Source organism: Salvelinus alpinus, chromosome 20, assembly GCF_045679555.1.
Source record: "Salvelinus alpinus chromosome 20, SLU_Salpinus.1, whole genome shotgun sequence".
In the NCBI taxonomy this organism is placed as follows: Eukaryota; Metazoa; Chordata; class Actinopteri; order Salmoniformes; family Salmonidae; genus Salvelinus; species Salvelinus alpinus.
In genome coordinates, this window is record NC_092105.1 from 34,197,072 (window position 1) to 34,216,291 (window position 19,220).

The 19,220-nt window shown below is 46.3% G+C and overlaps 1 protein-coding gene across 2 annotated transcripts; it reads left to right on the forward strand.

Moving 5' to 3' along the window:
- Positions 1-1,262: 1,262 nt before the first annotated feature.
- LOC139546725 (armadillo repeat-containing protein 8) lies at positions 1,263-18,664 on the forward strand. Of its 2 annotated transcripts, none has more exons than XM_071355443.1 (22): positions 1,263-1,442; positions 3,171-3,247; positions 6,012-6,083; positions 6,202-6,344; positions 6,512-6,609; positions 9,980-10,072; positions 10,235-10,315; positions 10,456-10,531; positions 10,755-10,845; positions 11,030-11,090; positions 11,239-11,439; positions 11,619-11,714; positions 11,817-11,899; positions 12,061-12,142; positions 12,265-12,351; positions 14,060-14,152; positions 15,159-15,308; positions 16,038-16,133; positions 16,378-16,473; positions 16,689-16,782; positions 17,048-17,141; positions 17,266-18,664. In XM_071355443.1, the coding sequence occupies exons 1-22, from the start codon at positions 1,398-1,400 to the stop codon at positions 17,297-17,299; spliced, it is 2,043 nt and encodes a 680-aa protein (XP_071211544.1). In that variant the 5' UTR covers positions 1,263-1,397; the 3' UTR covers positions 17,300-18,664. The 2 variants fall into 2 exon arrangements, with proteins under 2 accessions (XP_071211544.1, XP_071211545.1); XM_071355444.1 differs by having other exon boundaries at positions 16,689-16,761.
- The last annotated feature ends 556 nt before the right edge of the window (positions 18,665-19,220 follow it).

Sequence of the window (19,220 nt, forward strand, 5' to 3'; positions counted from 1 at the left end):
TTTGCAGGGACAGGAGGATATATCTACAAGAGCTTTTTGACCTCCCCTTTCCTGTAATCATGCCCTTTGAAGATTCCAGACAAGCCACCTATCCTTACTACTTTGTAGCGCACAACGCCAGCATAACCTGATGGAACACCACATACACTGTTGTTATTATTAGATGCACAATAAAATGTTCAGGCAAGTGAAAACTGCTCCTGAATTGCCTGATGGGCAAGTTGCCTTGAGATCAATCTGTGGAACTTGTAATATGCGTGTTAACTTTGTAGCCAGAGTCTAAAGGTAAGGTCTTACCCACCAGTCCTGGAGGTGGTTGGAGGCTCGTGATTCCCCCTGATGAAGATGGTCAGGACCAGAGCTGTCTACTCTCCAGAGTAATACCTGCAACAACCAAAATACAACCATCAGAAATACAACAGATTGTCCCTTAAACTAAAGGAACCATCTAAATCCATAGAGGCCAACAGATTACAGCAGCTGCCCTTCTATGTACCTTCTGATATACTGTAGCTACAGTAATAGTTTGGTTTGCATAACGAGCTAGGTCGAGGGAAATACATTAATGATATGATGAGGAAGACAACTACAGAATACAATATAATAAAAGTTAGCATATTTGCTCAATCATTTGTGTTGGTTGTTGTCGCTAGCTCTAGAGATCTGCTGTCAATAACTCTCTCTGGGGTTGTAGACAGGTTGTAGACTTGTCCTGTCTAAGAGACATGGTCATATCAAACGTATACATTTTTTTCTCACCTTTTGCTATTTTAATTTACGACGTAGCGTGATTATGATTATGTTGGTTTGTTCCGTTCATCTCAACCAAAACGTATGAATCAAACATATTTTCCCACCTCAGCCTAGTTTGCCCCGAGCGCATGCGCACACCACATCCACCAAAGTAAATCGAGCGATGGACTCATAGGTTGCACTTTCCACAATCAAAATAATTTACAAAACAAACATCCGTACATTATCCCGAAACGTTGTAATTCGGACTATCACCACTTCTTTATGAATAAAACGTATTTGTATATGAACATAAATGCTTATAATAATCATATGTTTGTCGAATCACCCAAACTTCAATTTCAAATGATCTGCGCGTTTAGAACCAAAATGTACCTAATTGACTTGATTCACAAATTGACATTCGAGCAATGTAGCCAGTGTGCAACTATAAACAATAGTTTCATTATCACAGGAAACGTTATCTGTGGCTTAAACAGACAAAATACACCCGACTAACTCCACCTAACCCATGAAATACTAAGTGCTTCTAAAGTGTTGCGTGATTTAGCTATATTTACTTTTTTAATCTGAGCAGCTGGTCTGGAGGGCAGAGTGTTTGGAAAGTGCTGCTCCGATTGGGGTGCTCGACAGGGGGAAGAGAGATGGCGTGCTTGTTGGAGGCCCCTCTCCGCATCAGCGTGCTATCTGTGAGTCGCTCTTATACTATTTAATAAATACTTTATTTTTACTATGCACTGCATTCTTCCTAACTGCATTGCATAGTGAAACGCATTCTATGTGTCGCATCAAGTTATCAATGTGGGTTGAGGGCATGCACTGAAGTTGCTAGCTAGCTACGCTAACTCAGGCGTTGCAACATTTAGCTAGCTAACGTTAGCTACTGTAGTTAGGGCGGTCTCCCGACGTTCACCCGGAATGACTTAGCTAGCTAACTAGTAACCGGTGACATTTACGTGAATCCAATTATAACGAGAACCCGCAACATTTAATAACTTTATTGAACAGTGACGGTGTAATTAAATAAGGTTATGCTAGCTGGAACCAACCGCGATTTAGCTACCTAGTTGGCTAGCTGTCTATAACCGTACTTACTCTGTTAGTTAGGTAGCATGCTATACAGAACTAGCTAGTTGTCTGAGTCAGTTTTGGGTAGAAGGCTAGCTAACTATGTCAAGTGTCAACTGCTGTCAGTTTTGTGATCGAGAATCGAATTTCACGTTTTTAAGACTAACGTTTATCATTTTTACTTATGTTATAAAGTTAGCTATTAAGCTAACGTTAGCAAGATAGTTTAAAGTTATCATACTGGAAACGCCCCCATATGCTGTTGGTAGTGACATTGACCAGATCACAGGGTTTTGGAGGAAATACATGAAGATGCCATGAATACACGGCAAGCTATACAGCTCTTGAACAAAATGTGTTCATTTGCCACCTGTTAGTCTGTCAACAGATATGTTTTTCAGGACCTGTAAGGAAATGGCCAAAGCCAGAGCTAGGTTTAACAACATTTGCCAAATGTCATATTCAAATAAAATAAAATGTTATTTGTCACATGCGCTGAATACAACAGGAGACCTTACAGTGAAATGCTTACTTACAAGCCCTTAACCAACAATGCTTTAAGATGTTTTAAGAAAAAAATAAGAAATAGAAAATACAATGATCAAATAATTTAAATATCAGCAGTAAAATTACAATAGCGAGGCTATATACAGGGGGTACCGGTACAGAGTCAATGTGCTGGGCCACTGGTTAGTTGAGGTAATTGAGGTAAAATGTACATATAGGTTGAGTTAAAGTGACTATGCATAGATAATTAACAGAGAATAGCAGCAGCGTAAAAGAGGGGTCTGGGTATAGCCCTTTGATTAGCTGTTCAGGAGTCATCATATTGTTTAAATTTTACATTTCACCCACCTGAAATGTGATGCTGCACCTATAACTGCATCTGGACTACTGTAATTGTAATCTACTTTAATTGTTAAAGAACTTTGTTTCAGATCCCTTACTGACTCATGACTGATATGGTATAATTCACAAGGAATACACACGTCACTGCAAATCCCATTTTTTTAAAAGAGAGCTATAGTAGAGCAGTGCCTCTTTGCTCATCAGTAACCTATTACATAGTGAGTCGTGAGGAAAGTTCTGGACGGTCCCTCAATGATAAACATAAACAAAGTTATCAAGTGACATATGACCATCTCGTGCACTGGATGAGTTTACAGCTTGACGAGAGTAGCCTACTGCCTGTCGACCAGTCATATCGTTAGGAGGGGCTTTTCTGGGATGGAGTATCTATCTGGCCCAGGCCGGTGTCTTTCTGCTGAGTGTGTGGTTGGTGGTAGCAGTGGGATGATGAGGGAGGCCAGCGCTGACTCATTGTTGTTCTGTCTCTTGTCACCATGCAGGAGGTCACGGCCACCAGTCGCCATTATGTTGACAGGCTTTTTGACCCTGACCCGCAGAAAGTGCTGCAGGGAGTCATGTAAGTACATTACCTTGTGTTGTAGTAGCCTATGGTTTTTCTATAGGAAAATAGATATTTGCCCTGTCTGTCCATCTTTGTTTCCGTCCCAAATGGCACCCTATCCCCTACTTGGTGCACTACTTTTGACCAGAGCCTTATGGGAAATAGGATGCCATTTGGGCCTCTGTCTGTCCTTGTGTGAGTCTGGTATCTGTATGCGGGTGGAGCAGGCAGTTCTTGGTGCTCTGGAGGGAGCTGTCTGTCAATGATTGATTTGTTTGAGGTGCGATGTGAGCATGCTCAGTGTGAGCTGCTTGGAACACTTTGTTTACATGTGGCTGTACAACCTGGCTGTCAGTGGTGTGTGTTTCTCTCCGATCAGTCAGTGTGATTCATGCTGTGTGGTATGCCAGGTCTCTGCTAGTGTGTGTGTGACTGAGAGAGTGTGTTTCACTGGGCAGTGTGAGTGAGAGCCTCAGCACAGCTTGGAGTCGGACATCTTTTCATCTTTATTTTTAACTCCGAGACCCAGCTCTGGTTACGGTTTTGGATGGCTAGCTGAGTCGCTTCTTACCTGACTGGTGCAGCAGTACTTTTCCACTGGCCTCCGTCTTCTCATGGCTATTTAATTCCATCTAGCTACTTGTATCTTTATGTCATATGCATTGCATTCTATAGGGTCTCAGCAGTTGGCAAACCAGAGTTAGAATTCTGCACTCTGGATAACTTTTATATACAGTACCAGTCAAAAGTTTGGACACACCTACTCATTCAAGGGTTTTTCTTTATTTTTACTATTTCCTACATTGTAGAATAAAAGTGAAGACATCCAAACTATGAAATAACACATATGGAATCATGTAGTAACCAAAAGTGTTAAACAAATCAAAATATATTTGAGATTCTTCAAAAGTAGCCACACTTTGCCTTGATGACAGCTTTGCACACTCTTCGCATTCTCTCAACCAGCTTCAACCTGGAATGCTTTTCCTACAGTCTTGAAGGAGTTCCCACATATGCTGAGCACTTGTTGGCTGCTTTTCCTTCAGTCTGCGGTCCAACTGATCCCAAACCATCTCAATTGGGTTGAGGTCGGGTGATTGAGGAGGCCAGGTAATCTGATGCAGCACTCCACTCCTTGGTCAAATAGCCATTACACAGTCTGGAGGTGTGTTGGGTCATTGTCCTGTTGAAAAACAAATGATAGTCCCACTAAGCTCAGACCAGATGAGATGGCATATTGCTGCAGAATGCTGTGGTAGCCATGCTGGTTAAGTGTGCCTTGAATTCTAAATACATCACTGACAGTGTCACCAGCAAAGCACCATCACACCACCTCCTCATGCTTCACGGTGGGAACCATACATGCGGAGATCATCCATTCACCTACTCTGCTTCTCACAAAGACACAGCAGTGTCAAAGGACAGATTTCCACCGGTCTAATGTCCATTGCTAGTGTTTCTTGGCCCAAGCAAGTCTCTTCTTTATTATTGGTGTCCTTTAGTAGTGGTTTCAAATCAAATTGTATTGGGCACATGTTTAGCAGATGTTAATGCGAGTGTAGCGAAATGCTTGTGCTTCTAGTTCCGACAGTGCAGTAATATCTAACAAGTAATCTAACAATTTCCCAACTACCTAATACACACACATCTAAAAGGGGTGAATGAGAATATGTACATATGGATGAGCGATGGCCGAGCGGCATAGGCAAGATGCAATATATATTATAAAATACAGTATGTAGATATTACATTACTCATATATATGTAAACAATATTAAAGTGGCCAGTGATTGGGTCTCGGTGTAGTAAGCAGCCTCTCTGAGTTAGTTAAAGCAATTCGACCATGAAGGCCTGATTCACGCAGTCTCCTCTTAACAGTTGATATGTCTGTTACTTGAACTCGGTGAAGCATTTATTTGGGCTGCAATATGAGGTTCAGTTTACTCTAATAAACTTATCCTCTGCAGCACAGGTAACTCTGAATCTTCCTTTCCTGTGGCGGTCCTCCTAAAAGCCATTTTTGAGAACTGCGGGAAACGCTCTTAAAATGTTCCGTATTGACTGACCTTCATGTCTTAAAGTAATGGACTGTCGTATCTCTTTGCTTATATGAGCTGTTCTTGCCGTAATGTGGACTTGGTCTTTCACCAAATAGTGCTCTCTTCTGTATACCACCCCTACCTTGTCACAACACAACTGATTTGCTCAAACGCATTAAGAAGGAAAGATATTCCACTAACTTTTATCAAGGCACACCTGTTAATTGAAATGTATTCCAGGTGACTACTTCATGAAGCTGGTTGAGAGAATGCCAAGTGTGTGCAAAGCTGTCATCAAGACAAAGGGTGGCTACTTTGAAAAATCTCAAATATATTTTGATTTGTTTAACCCATTTTTGGTTAATACATGATTCCATTATGTGTTATTTCATATTTTGATGTCTACACTATTATTCTACAATGTAGAAAATAGTACAAATTGAAGAAAAACCCTTGAATGCGTAGGTTTGACTGGTACTGTATGTTATTGGCTTATATAAGTGGTGTGTGATGTTCAGAATTCTATCCTCAAAGCAACATGTTAACAAGCTTGAACAGCAATGATGTTTCTCAGTTGAACCTGTGGCTGTTAGCGTTAGTGTTCAGACTTGTGTGGTTTAGCGTAGGTGATATGATTGCTACTGTGGTTGAACTCTGTCAAGTGTTGTTGTTATTGTGGCTGTTGGTAACATGCTGAGGAAGCTCCACACATCTGACTCTGATCCTGTGTGTGTTCACAGTGACATGAAGAATGCTGTCATCGGAAACAACAAACAGAAAGCCAACCTGATTGTCCTGGGAGCTGTGCCCAGGTGTTTCTCTCCCTTCACCTGTTTTCCCATCTCCCTCTTTCTCCTTCTTTCCCCTCCCCTCAACCCAATCTCCAAGCCCAATTGAATGGCAGCGTTGACTGTGTGTGTCTCTCCCCAGGTTACTGTATCTGCTCCAGCAGGGCTCGTCCAGCTCAGAGCTGAGGGCAGAGTGTGCGGTGGTGCTGGGCAGTCTGGCCATGGGCACTGAGAACAACATCAAGTCCCTGGTTGACTGTCACATCATCCCTGCCCTACTGCAAGGTGGGCATAACACAGACAAATCCATACACACTCACACACAATCACTCACACTAAGAGTGACGTGCTGACCAATGTTAGTCTTTCACTCATAACTCACTGACAGGACAGCGCTCTGACTGAGGAAACACATACTCATTCTCTCTCATAGCAAGTGTGTCTCTCTGCAGGTCTCCTATGTCCAGACCTGATCTTCATCGAGGCTTGTCTACGCTGCCTCAGGACAGTCTTCATCAGTCCAGTCACCCCAGTGCAGCTGCTCTACACTGTAAGTCTCTCTCACTCTTCTCTTTCTGTGTCTATTCCCCCCCCCCCCCCAATACACTCACTCTGACACACATACCATTGATATGGTGTAACATGCCATCACTATTCTTAGTGATGTGTTGTGTCTAACTGGGGTGTGTGTGTGCACAGTAACACTGTGTGTGTGTGTGTGCACAGTAACACTGTGTGTGTGTGTGTGTGTGTGTGTGCACAGTAACACTGTGTGTGTGCACAGTAACACTGGGTGTGGGTGTGTGTGTGTGTGTGTGTGCACAGTAACACTGGGTGTGGGTGTGTGTGTGTGCACAGTAACACTGGGTGTGGGTGTGTGTGTGTGCACAGTAACACTGGGTGTTGGTGTGGGTGTGTGCACAGTAACACTGGGTGTGTGTGCACAGTAACACTGGGTGTGTGTGCACAGTAACACTGGGTGTGTGTGCACAGTAACACTGGGTGTGTGTGCACAGTAACACTGGGTGTGTGTGCACAGTAACACTGGGTGTGTGTGCACAGTAACACTGGGTGTGTGTGTGTGTGCACAGTAACACTGGGTGTGGGTGTGTGTGTGTGTGTGTGTGCACAGTAACACTGGGTGTGGGTGTGTGTGTGTGTGTGTGTACAGTAACACTGGGTGTGGGTGTGTGTGTGTGTGTGTGTGCACAGTAACACTGGGTGTGTGTGTGTGTGTGCACAGTAACACTGGGTGTGTGTGTGTGTGTGTGCACAGTAACACTGGGTGTGGGTGTGTGTGTGCACAGTAACACTGGGTGTGGGTGTGTGTGTGCACAGTAACACTGGGTGTGGGTGTGTGTGTGCACAGTAACACTGGGTGTGGGTGTGTGTGCACAGTAACACTGGTTGGGTGTGTGTGTGTGCACAGTAACACTGGTTGGGTGTGTGTGTGTGCACAGTAACACTGGTTGGGTGTGTGTGTGTGCACAGTAACACTGGTTGGGTGTGTGTGTGTGCACAGTAACACTGGGTGTGTGTGTGTGCACAGTAACACTGGGTGTGTGTGTGTGCACAGTAACACTGGGTGTGTGTGTGCACAGTATCACTGGGTGTGTGTGTGCACAGTAACACTGGGTGTGTGTGTGCACAGTAACACTGGGTGTGTGTGTGCACAGTAACACTGGTTGGGTGTGTGTGTGCACAGTAACACTGGTTGGGTGTGTGTGTGCACAGTAACACTGGTTGGGTGTGTGTGTGCACAGTAACACTGGGTGTGTGTGTGCACAGTAACACTGGGTGTGTGCGCACAGTAACACTGGGTGTGTGCGCACAGTAACACTGGGTGGGTGCGCACAGTAACACTGGGTGGGTGCGCACAGTAACACTGGGTGGGTGCGCACAGTAACACTGGGTGGGTGCGCACAGTAACACTGGGTGGGTGCGCACAGTAACACTGGGTGGGTGCGCACAGTAACACTGGGTGGGTGCGCACAGTAACACTGGGTGGGTGGGTGTGTGTGCACAGTAACACTGGGTGTGTGTGCACAGTAACACTGGGTGTGTGTGCACAGTAACACTGGGTGTGTGTGCACAGTAACACTGGGTGTGTGTGCACAGTAACACTGGGTGTGCGTGCACAGTAACACTGGGTGTGCGTGCACAGTAACACTGGGTGTGCGCGCACAGTAACACTGGGTGTGCGCGCACAGTAACACTGGGTGTGCGCGCACAGTAACACTGGGTGTGCGCGCACAGTAACACTGGGTGTGCGCGCACAGTAACACTGGGTGTGCGCGCACAGTAACACTGGGTGTGCGCGCACAGTAACACTGGGTGGGTGGGTGTGTGTGCACAGTAACACTGGGTGGGTGCACAGTAACACTGGGTGTGTGTGCACAGTAACACTGGGTGGGTGCACAGTAACACTGGGTGTGTGCACAGTAACACTGGGTGTGTGGGTGTGTGCACAGTAACACTGGGTGTGTGCGCACAGTAACACTGGGTGTGTGTGCGCACAGTAACACTGGGTGTGTGCGCACAGTAACACTGGGTGTGTGCGCACAGTAACACTGGGTGTGTGCGCACAGTAACACTGGGTGTGTGTGTGTGCACAGTAACACTGGGTGTGTGTGTGTGCACAGTAACACTGGGTGGGTGTGTGTGCACAGTAACACTGGGTGGGTGTGTGTGCACAGTAACACTGGGTGGGTGTGTGTGCACAGTAACACTGGGTGGGTGTGTGTGCACAGTAACACTGGGTGGGTGTGTGTGCACAGTAACACTGGGTGGGTGTGGGTGCACAGTAACACTGGGTGGGTGCACAGTAACACTGGGTGGGTGCACAGTAACACTGGGTGTGTGCGCACAGTAACACTGGGTGTGTGCGCACAGTAACACTGGGTGTGTGCGCACAGTAACACTGGGTGTGTGCGCACAGTAACACTGGGTGTGTGCGCACAGTAACACTGGGTGTGTGCGCACAGTAACACTGGGTGTGTGCGCACAGTAACACTGGGTGTGTGCGCACAGTAACACTGGGTGTGTGCGCACAGTAACACTGGGTGTGTGCGCACTGGGTGTGCACAGTAACACTGGGTGGGTGTGTGTGTGCACAGTAACACTGGGTGGGTGTGTGTGTGTGCACAGTAACACTGGGTGGGTGTGTGTGTGTGCACAGTAACACTGGGTGGGTGTGTGTGTGTGCACAGTAACACTGGGTGTGTGTGTGTGTGCACAGTAACACTGGGTGGGTGTGTGTGTGCACAGTAACACTGGGTGGGTGGGTGTGTGTGTGCACAGTAACACTGGGTGGGTGGGTGTGTGTGTGTGTGCACAGTAACACTGGGTGGGTGGGTGGGTGTGTGTGTGTGCACGGTAACACTGGGTGGGTGGGTGTGTGTGCACAGTAACACTGGGTGGGTGGGTTTGTGTGCACAGTAACACTGGGTGTGGGTGGGTGTGTGTGCGCAGTAACACTGGGCGGGTGTGTGTGCGCAGTAACACTGGGCGGGTGTGTGTGCGCAGTAACACTGGGGGGGTGCGCACAGTAACACTGGGGGGGTGCGCACAGTAACACTGGGCGGGTGCGCACAGTAACACTGGGCGGGTGCGCACAGTAACACTGGGCGGGTGCGCACAGTAACACTGGGGGTGGGCGGGTGCGCACAGTAACACTGGGTGTGTGCGCAGTAACACTGGGGGTGGGTGTGTGTGCGCACAGTAACACTGGGTGTGTGTGTGTGTGCGCGCGCGCGCGCACAGTAACACTGGGGGGGGTGTGTGTGTGTGTGTGTGTGCTTGCGTGCAGTAACACTGGGGGGGGGTGTGCTTGCGTGCAGTAACACTGGTGTGGGGGTGTGTGTGCAGTAACACTGGGGGGGTGTGCTTGCGTGCAGTAACACTGTGTTACACCTTGTCAGGACCCCACTGTGATCCCCCACCTCATGTCCCTGCTGAGTCGGTCACAGCGGACGCAGGAGTACATCACCCAGATCTTCTCCCACTGCTGCAAGGTCAGTACACCAGCACTCATTTAAAACACTTCACATTACAGAAAGATTTACAGTATTGTAATAGAAGACCGAAGACACTACATGTTAAAGGTCAATCATCAGATAAACTATCATTTAAAAAAAAGTCTGTCTGAAGAATTACTCAGTGTGTGTGTTTTGTAGACTCCGGAGCACCAGACGGTTCTGTTTAACCACGGGGCCATCCAGAACATTGCTCCTCTTCTCATCTCTCCCTCCTATAAGGTAGTCTTTGAAACTACTTCTCACCCCGATCTCAGTACTACCATCTCTGACCTTTTTATATTACTATGTCTCTCTCTCACTCTCTTCCCCCCTCTTCTCTCATTCTTTTCTTTCTTTCTTTTTGCTCTCATCCTATACAGGTACGGATGCAGGCATTAAAATGCTTCTCGGTCCTGGCCTATGAGAACACTCAGGTCTCCATGACACTGGTGAATGGTGAGGGGCTTTATTTCCCCTTCTATTTATGTCTGTCTGTCTCTTGCTGCTGCTTTGGGACCTGACTGGGACAGCTACCAGCTATATTCTTCACTCTGTGTCAGAAGAGTTCTATTCTTGGCATTATATTGGTATCGTCATGGTAGCAAAAAGTTTGTCAGATGGTGACAATATTGTATAATGAAGTTACTATGAAAATCAATGTTCTCCTCTCTGTTCTCAGTGTTGGTGGATGAGGAGCTGCTCTCTCAGGTATTTGTCAGAATGATGCAAAGGGATCAGCCCATTGACATGCAGCTCACAGCAGCCAAGTGGTGAGTGAGTGTTTCCTTCACTTGACTATTAAAAGAAGTATGCTTCCATTGACAGTGTTGTAGTAACTGTAAAGTTTATGTTTTTCCGCGGACTATTAAAGTAAGAATCTCAAGTGTTTTAGTTTCGGGAAGATAATCTATTTTCCCCCTCTCGCTCACCCTTTGCTTTCCTCCTCTCCCCCAGTCTAACATACATGTGTCGAGCAGGAGCCATTAGGACAGATGACAGCTGCATCGTTTTAAAGGTGATTATACCATTTTGCGTGTCTTGTGCACTCATCTTATGACTTGTCTGGTACTGGTATGTGTGTGATGTATGTTGAGTCTAGCCTTTCTGTTGTGTGTAGTGTCTTCCCTGTGTGTGTGTATAATCCTTGTTCCATCCCTGTGTAGACCCTGCCGTGCCTGGTGAGGATGTGCAGTAAGGAGAGGTTGTTGGAGGAGCGTGTGGAGGGGGCAGAGACCCTGGCCTACCTGATGGAGCCTGATGTGGAGCTGCAGAGGATCGCCAGTGTAACCGACCACCTAGTGGCCATGCTGGCTGACTACTTCAAATACCCCAGCTCTGTCAGCGCCATCACTGACATCAAGAGGGTGAGACACTGGACTTTACTCATTTAACCTAGCCAGGCAATCTTACAAGGCAGAGAAAACTGTTACCGTCAGGAAAACCCAGACACTGTTGTGAGAAAAGAACACCACATTCCTTACTTTGGACAAAAACCTCTAACTCTCTTACCTCGCACCAAATATTGAATTGTCTTTATCTGCAGTTGGATCACGACCTGAAGCATGCTCACGAGCTGAGACAAGCTGCCTTTAAACTGTACGCCTCACTGGGCTCCAACGACGAAGATATCCGCAAGAAGGTGGCTTTCACTCAACAGTACACACACGCACCCCTACCCAGCCGCCTTTAGAAATGTGTCCGTGTCCTCTTCCTAACACCCCCCCGTCTCTCTCCTCCTCAGATCACAGAGACAGAGAACATGATGGACAGGATAGTGAGTGGTCTGTCAGAATCCAGCGTCAAGGTGCGGCTTGCTGCCGTCAGGTACTGATAACATCCCTACCGCTCCACTGAGGGTGCTGTGACATCCTGAGTGTCCTGTCACATTCTGTTCCCTTCTTAGCCTAAGAAGATCTCCTTACATCTGACTCTCAAATGGTAGCCGTGTGTGCCTGTTGTGATATTGACTCTTCCTCTGTGTCCAGGTGTCTTCACAGTCTGTCCCGGTCAGTCCAGCAGTTGAGGACTAGTTTTCATGACCACGCCGTATGGAAGCCGCTTATGAAGGTCTGTACCAAGGGGTCTCTTTCTCACCATACAAGACTACTTACTATACAAATGATCTATGTATGCTGCAAAGTACATGGCCTTCGTAGTGAGACTGTACGTCTCTTCTCTGCTGTGTGTAGTTGTTACAGAACGCTCCAGACGAGGTGTTGGTTATGGCCTCTTCTACACTATGCAACCTGCTACTGGAGTTTTCACCCAGCAAAGAGGTGAGACCAGCAGACAGCAATACACCACCACTACTGCTACCTAGCTGGCAATACAACACTACTACTGCTACCTAGCTAGCAATACAACACTGCTACCTAGCTAGCAATACAACACTGCTACCTAGCTGGCAATACAACACTACTACCGCTACCTAGCTAGCAATACAACACTGCTACCTAGCTAGCTTCATGATTGGTAGACGAACACAGCTCAGTAAAGTTGAATGTCAAAAGTTTGGACACCTACTCATTTAAGGGTTTCTTTATTTTTAATATTTTCTACATTGTAGAAATAATAGTTAAGACATCAAAACTTTAAAATAACACATATGGAATCATGAAGTAACCAAAAAAGTGTTACACTACAGAAGATAGCCCTATTTGGTAAAAGACGAAGTCCATATTATGAAAAGAGCAGCTCAAATAAGCAAAGAGAAATGACAGTCCATTACTTTAATCAAATAAGCAAAGAGAAATGACAGTCCATCATTACTAAGACATGAAGATCAGTCAATCTGGAAAATGTCAATAACTTTAGAAGTTCAAGTGCAGTCGCAAAAACCAAGCGCTATGATGGAACTGCATGAGGACCGCCACAGGAAAGGAAGACCTAGAGGTAGCTCTGCTGCAGAGGATAAGTTCATTAAGAGTTAACTGCACCTCAGATTGCAGCCCAAATAAATGCTTCTGAGTTCAAGTAACAGACACATCTCAACATCAACTGTTCAGAGGAGACTGCATGAATCAGGATTTCAGGGTTGAATTGCTGCAAAGAAACCACTACTAAAGGACACCAATAAGAAGAGACTTGCTTGGGCCAAGAAACACGTGCAATGAAACATGTGGAATCTGTACTTTGGTCTGATGAGCCCAAATTTGCAATTTTTGGTTCCAACCTCCGTGTTTTTGTAAGACGCAGAGTAGGTGAATGGATGATCTCCGCATGTATGGTTCCCACCGTGAAGCATGGAGGAGGTGGTGTGGGGGTGCTTTGCTGATGACACTGTCAGTGATTTATTTAGAATTCAAGGCACACTTAACCAGCATGGATACCACAGCATTCTGCAGCAATATGCCATCTCATCTGGTCTGAGCTTAGTGGGACTATCATTTGTTTTTCAACAGGGCAATGACCCAACACACCTCTAGGCTCTGTAAGGGATATTTTACCAAGAAGAAGAGTGATGGAGTGCTGCATCAGATGACCTGGCCACCACAATCAGCTGACTTCAACCCAATTTAGATGGTTTGTGATGAGTTGGACTGCAGAGTGAATGAAAAGCAGCCTGTGCTCAGCATATGTGGGAACTCCTTCAAGATTGTTGGTAAAGCATTCCAGGTGTAGCTGGTTGAGAGAATGCCAAGAGTGTGCAGAGCTGTCTTCAAGGCAAAGGGTGGCTACTTTTGAAGAATCTCAAATATAAAATATATTTGGATTTGTTTCACACTTTTTTGGTTACTACATGATTCCATATGTGTTATTTCATAGTTTTTTATGTCTTCACTATTATTCTACAATGTAGAAAATTGTAAAAATCAAGAAAAACACTTGAATGAGTAGGTGTGTCCAAACCTTTGACTGGTTGTGTGTGTGTGTTCATATTTTTTTTCTTGATGTTTTAGGACCAAACATTAGCTGTCAGGTTGTGAACCTGCAATTTAGCATGACCAGTGGGAGTAAGTGCATATGTTTTGTGTATGTCTGCAGCCCATCTTGGAGTCAGGGGTGATAGAGTTACTATGCAGTCTGACCCAGAGTGATAGTCCAGCCCTGAGGGTCAACGGCATCTGGGCTCTAATGGTGAGTCACCACTTTACTGCCTTGCTCTGCTCTCACCACTTTACTGCCTTGCTCTGCTCTCACCACTTTACTGCCTTGCTCTGCTCTCACCACTTTACTGCCTTGCTCTGCTCTCACCACTGTACTGACTTGCTCTGCTCTCACCACTGTACTGACTTGCTCTGCTCTCACCACTGTACTGACTTGCTCTGCTCTCACCACTGTACTGCCTTGCTCTGCTCTCACCACTGTACTGCCTTGCTCTGCTCTCACCACTGTACTGCCTTGCTCTGCTCTCACCACTGTACTGCCTTGCTCTGCTCTCACCACTGTACTGACTTGCTCTGCTCTCACCACTGTACTGACTTGCTCTGCTCTCACCACTGTACTGACTTGCTCTGCTCTCACCACTACTGACTTGCTCTGCTCTCACCACTGTACTGACTTGCTCTGCTCTCACCACTGTACTGCCTTGCTCTGCTCTCACCACTGTACTGCCTTGCTCTGCTCTCACCACTGTACTGCCTTGCTCTGCTCTCACCACTGTACTGCCTTGCTCTGCTCTCACCACTGTACTGCCTTGCTCTGCTCTCACCACTGTACTGCCTTGCTCTGCTCTCACCACTGTACTGACTTGCTCTGCTCTCACCACTGTACTGACTTGCTCTGCTCTCACCACTGTACTGACTTGCTCTCACCACTGTACTGACTTGCTCTGCTCTCACCACTGTACTGACTTGCTCTGCTCTCACCACTTTACTGACTTGCTCTGCTCTCACCACTGTACTGCCTTGCTCTGCTCTCACCACTTTACTGACTTGCTCTGCTCTCACCACTGTACTGACTTGCTCTGCTCTCACCACTGTACTGCCTTGCTCCATTGATTCTCAGTCAGTAGAGCATAAGCAGTGAGGCAACCCTTCAACTGAGAATCTTCCAACTGGAACTTTGGTAAAGTTTCTGTAACTGCGCAACCCTACTATAGAAGGTGTGTGTCTAACCTACACCTTCATTATTGTGTGTGTAGAACATGGCATTCCAGGCGGACCAGAAGGTGAAGGGGGAGATTGTGAGAGCGTTGGGAACAGAGCAGCTCTTCCGTCTGCTTTCTGACCCTGACTCTAACGTCCTGATGAAGACCCTGGGCCTGCTACGGAACCTGCTCTCCACACGACCCGTAAGACTGGCACAGAGACACACACACTTAAGGTAGTCTGTGTGACTTAAGTCCAATCATTGACCCACATCGTCTGTTGCAGACAGGGCATGTAGATTCTCCGATTGGGGGGGTCTAGGTGCATTCCTGGCTTCATGTCTCTTGAGGCGCTTTCTTCTCCGTAGCCCGTTCCTGTCCTTCTCAAGCTTCTGCACTCCTTGCTGGTAGAGCTGACGCCAGATGGAGCGTTCAGGGGCAGTGCCCTCCAGCTGGGTAGGGTTAAGCCTGCACTTTTCCGTTATGGTCTACAGTTGGTCTTTGTAGCGCCTCCCCTGACCCTCTGCAGAGCTGGCCATACAGGGCTCCCGGTCACGCAAGGTTATCCACAGGGTGCACTAAAGGCACCTGATGTGAAAGGCCTCCAGCATCCTGATGTTGTGAGTGTAGATGGTCCACGTCTTGCAGCTGTAGAGGAGAGTTGTCATGATCACTTCCTGGTAAACAGATATTTTTGTGTGAAGGTTGAGGCCTTTTGTTCTGGAAGACCATTCTCCTGAGCCTTCCAAAGGAAGCTGAGGCTTGTTTGGTCAGGTTTTGTATTTCTCTTTCGGTACTGCAGTCGTCAGACACAGACACTCAGACTCTGCTTTTAATCATCTCAAGTCTCACACGCACATTGTCTCGCCTTTTCATACTCTATCCCGCTTGATCGCTCTCTTTCTCTAACCTCCTCTCCCTTCTGTCTCCCAGCATATAGACCAGGTCATGAGTTCTCATGGGAAGCAGATCATGCAGGCAGTCACTCTAATCCTCGAGGGAGAACACAGCATCGAGGTCAAGGAACAGGTATGACCCCCCCCCCTTCAGCTTACTATACCATGAACACTTTGATGTAGGGTTGCAATATTTCATTCACTTAATCCCAAATTCCCAGGTTTTCCAGTTTGATTATTCCCTCCTTGCTTATTTCCTAATTCCAGGAGTGCTCCAATTTCTAGAAAACCTGTAAATTTCTGAGAAGTTAGCAGTTCTGCAACCCTACTTTTGTCTTGAGAAACACTTCAGGACAGAGCTGCTGTCTGTGTTTCAGACACTCTGTATCCTAGCCAACATTGCCGATGGCAACACAGCCAAGGAACTCATCATGACCAATGACGACATCCTCCAGAAAATCAAATATTACATGGTAGAGTCTCTTCCCTCCATTAGCCACTGTAGCTATACTTAATTCTCGACAAGTGATCAGGCTTAAAGAGGTTCACTGAACTCTGTCAACCTTCATATTTGCCTGTATCCATGTGTGATCATTTTTATTTAGAACGAGTTTGACCATCTCTCTTTGCATATATTGTTGACATATCTTAAGCAAGTACTGACATTTCCTCTGTGATATCCTCTCAGGCTCACTCTAATGTGAAGCTCCAGCTGGCGGCCACCTTCTGTATCTCCAACCTGATCTGGAACGAGGAGGACGGTGAGGCCAACGCCATGACAGGTTGTCACAAGCTGGGGGGGACTGCGGGGGAGTGTGGAAACACAGATGTTCAAAGCGTTTGTGTTAGTTAGGGCTAGTGGTAGTTTCATGGATGTAGTGGTATAAAGTGAATCAAGTTATGCATTACGGCAACATAACGCATTTATGCTCCACTACATCAATGGTTTTCATCTGTTTTGAGTAAACACTGTTGGACCGGGTCTCTGCCTCTGGCTCCAACATCCTCCTCTCTAACCTTCCTACGTCGGTGTCTCTTTCTGTTCAGGTTCCCAGGAGCGTCAGGACAAGCTGAGGGAGTTGGGCTTTGTAGACATCCTGCACAAACTCACCCAGGCCTCAGACCCCAACCTCTGTGACAGGTCTGACACAGCCACACACACTTCTGATCGCTCCCGCTTTCCTTCAGTTTCTCTCTCCTATTGACACAAACACATGCACACTCATTGTGTTGTAGGATACTGACTCTCTCTCGCTCTCTTTCAGGGCGAAGACAGCAATGCAGCAGTATCTGGCGTGACCCTACGAGAGCAGTCTCCGATGTCGTTGCCCCTAACAACACAACTAACAATCCAATGGCCTGCCAGGAGGAGACCTGCCTGCCTGCTGCCATTGTTTTGTTTTCTTCTCCTTCAGTTTAATCTTAGTTTTGTTGCACAAAGACATCTTTGAGCTGCAGCGGCGGACGCCCCCCTTCCACCCCATCACCCCCAACCCAAACCTGACCCCCATCCCACCTGGAGACAAGGTTGGAGGGGGAACTGGGAAACGCTTTCTGCATAGCAACGGTTACAGGAGGGGGGGGGTCATTCAAAGGTTTTTGCCTTTTTATTTTTTTATGCAAAGATGGATGTGATTGAAGAAGGGTTAGTAGAGTGCAGTACAGTAGCCAGCCAGTGCAGCACAGCGCCACCATGTGGCCAGGAGGCTTTGGTGCTTTTGGACTCCTAATGAGGAGACTGAACATAAAGATGTCTCAGAGGGACGGAGAGCTGGACTAAAGGCTCTGACGAAGAGGGCAGGGTTTTGGGAGCATCGCTTCATCCTGGTTTTATTTAGCTAATTAATTATTCATTATTATTATTATTATTATTATTATTAAAGAGGGGCTTTATGTCACGAGATAGGTTGCGTTTGGAAAAAGACTGCTCAATTTGTACTTTTTTGTGTTTTCTTTTTTTGTGGATACATACCTCGTAAATATATATAAACATATAAATATATTTTTTAGATTATAATTTCCCCCCTCTGTTTCTGTTTCTCTGTGTCTGATCCCGGGTTCCTTGTACAGTAGGGTGTGAACAGAATATCAATGGGAGGATGATGTGGTCAATAGAACAAAGTTTGAAGGTTGACTGGAAATATGGGCTGCTTGCACAGACCCAGATTAAGTTTAGTCCTGGACTAAAAAGCACTTTCAATGGAGAATCTCCATTGAGCATAATTTTTAAATCCAGTACTAGATTTAGGGCTCTATTCAATCGGTGTTGTGGAAGTTCTGTGTTATAGCGTGATTGAAATTTCAAGGCAACGGTCCCGCGTTAGTGTAAACGCTGCATATGTCGGTTCAACCGGAATTTACCTTTACATTTCGATCGCGCAATTTGTAACGATTCAGCGATACAGATTTAATTGGGTCCTTAATCTTTATCTGGTAAACCGGCCCATAGCATGTCACTATGTATGACCCTGACTCTCTCTAGTCTTACCTTTCAGGAGGCACTAAGATGGATCCACGAAATAGGATAAAATGCTAAATGTCCTTTACCTGTAGCCATTTGGTTCCCCCTAGAATCTTCTAGATCTTTCCTCTCCCTGACATTTCCATTCTGACAGAATGAATGCTACCATTTGAAATATATGCAGACCTGAAAGATGGACTTGATCATTGAGTACTGTCTTTTTTTTTGTCTGCGGGCACCGGGTGGAGGGAAGTGGAGAACACTTAATTGTCAATATGAGGCATGTGAACAGGTGAAGGAAACAAGGCACAAGTGTAACATAACTGAATACATGCATCAATTAAAGGTCCACTGGTTATAAGAGCATTACCATGGTTGTTCAACATATTAAAATGACTGAGGAAGTGATCCCACTGGCGCTGGACATCATGTCATCCCTGACAATGATTCGGACCCAAAGCATCACAGAAGCCTGGATCTTATAAAACAACACTTTGTTTATTCTTGTATAATGTATTTCTGGTGAAGTTGGTGACATTTAATAATAAAATACATCTGAAGCCTCCCAAAGCCTCGGGCAGCACAGTAAGCCCATCTTCCTCTCCCTTAGTTCTAAAGCAGGCACATTCCTCATGCAGATAGCTGTGACATGCATTTAACACCCTCACCCCAAACCCCTCTCATTGGGCCCCCCCTCCTCACACCTCCATGCAGCTGCATCCAAGTCCTCACCTTGTTACAGAAAATAGAAACCAGCAT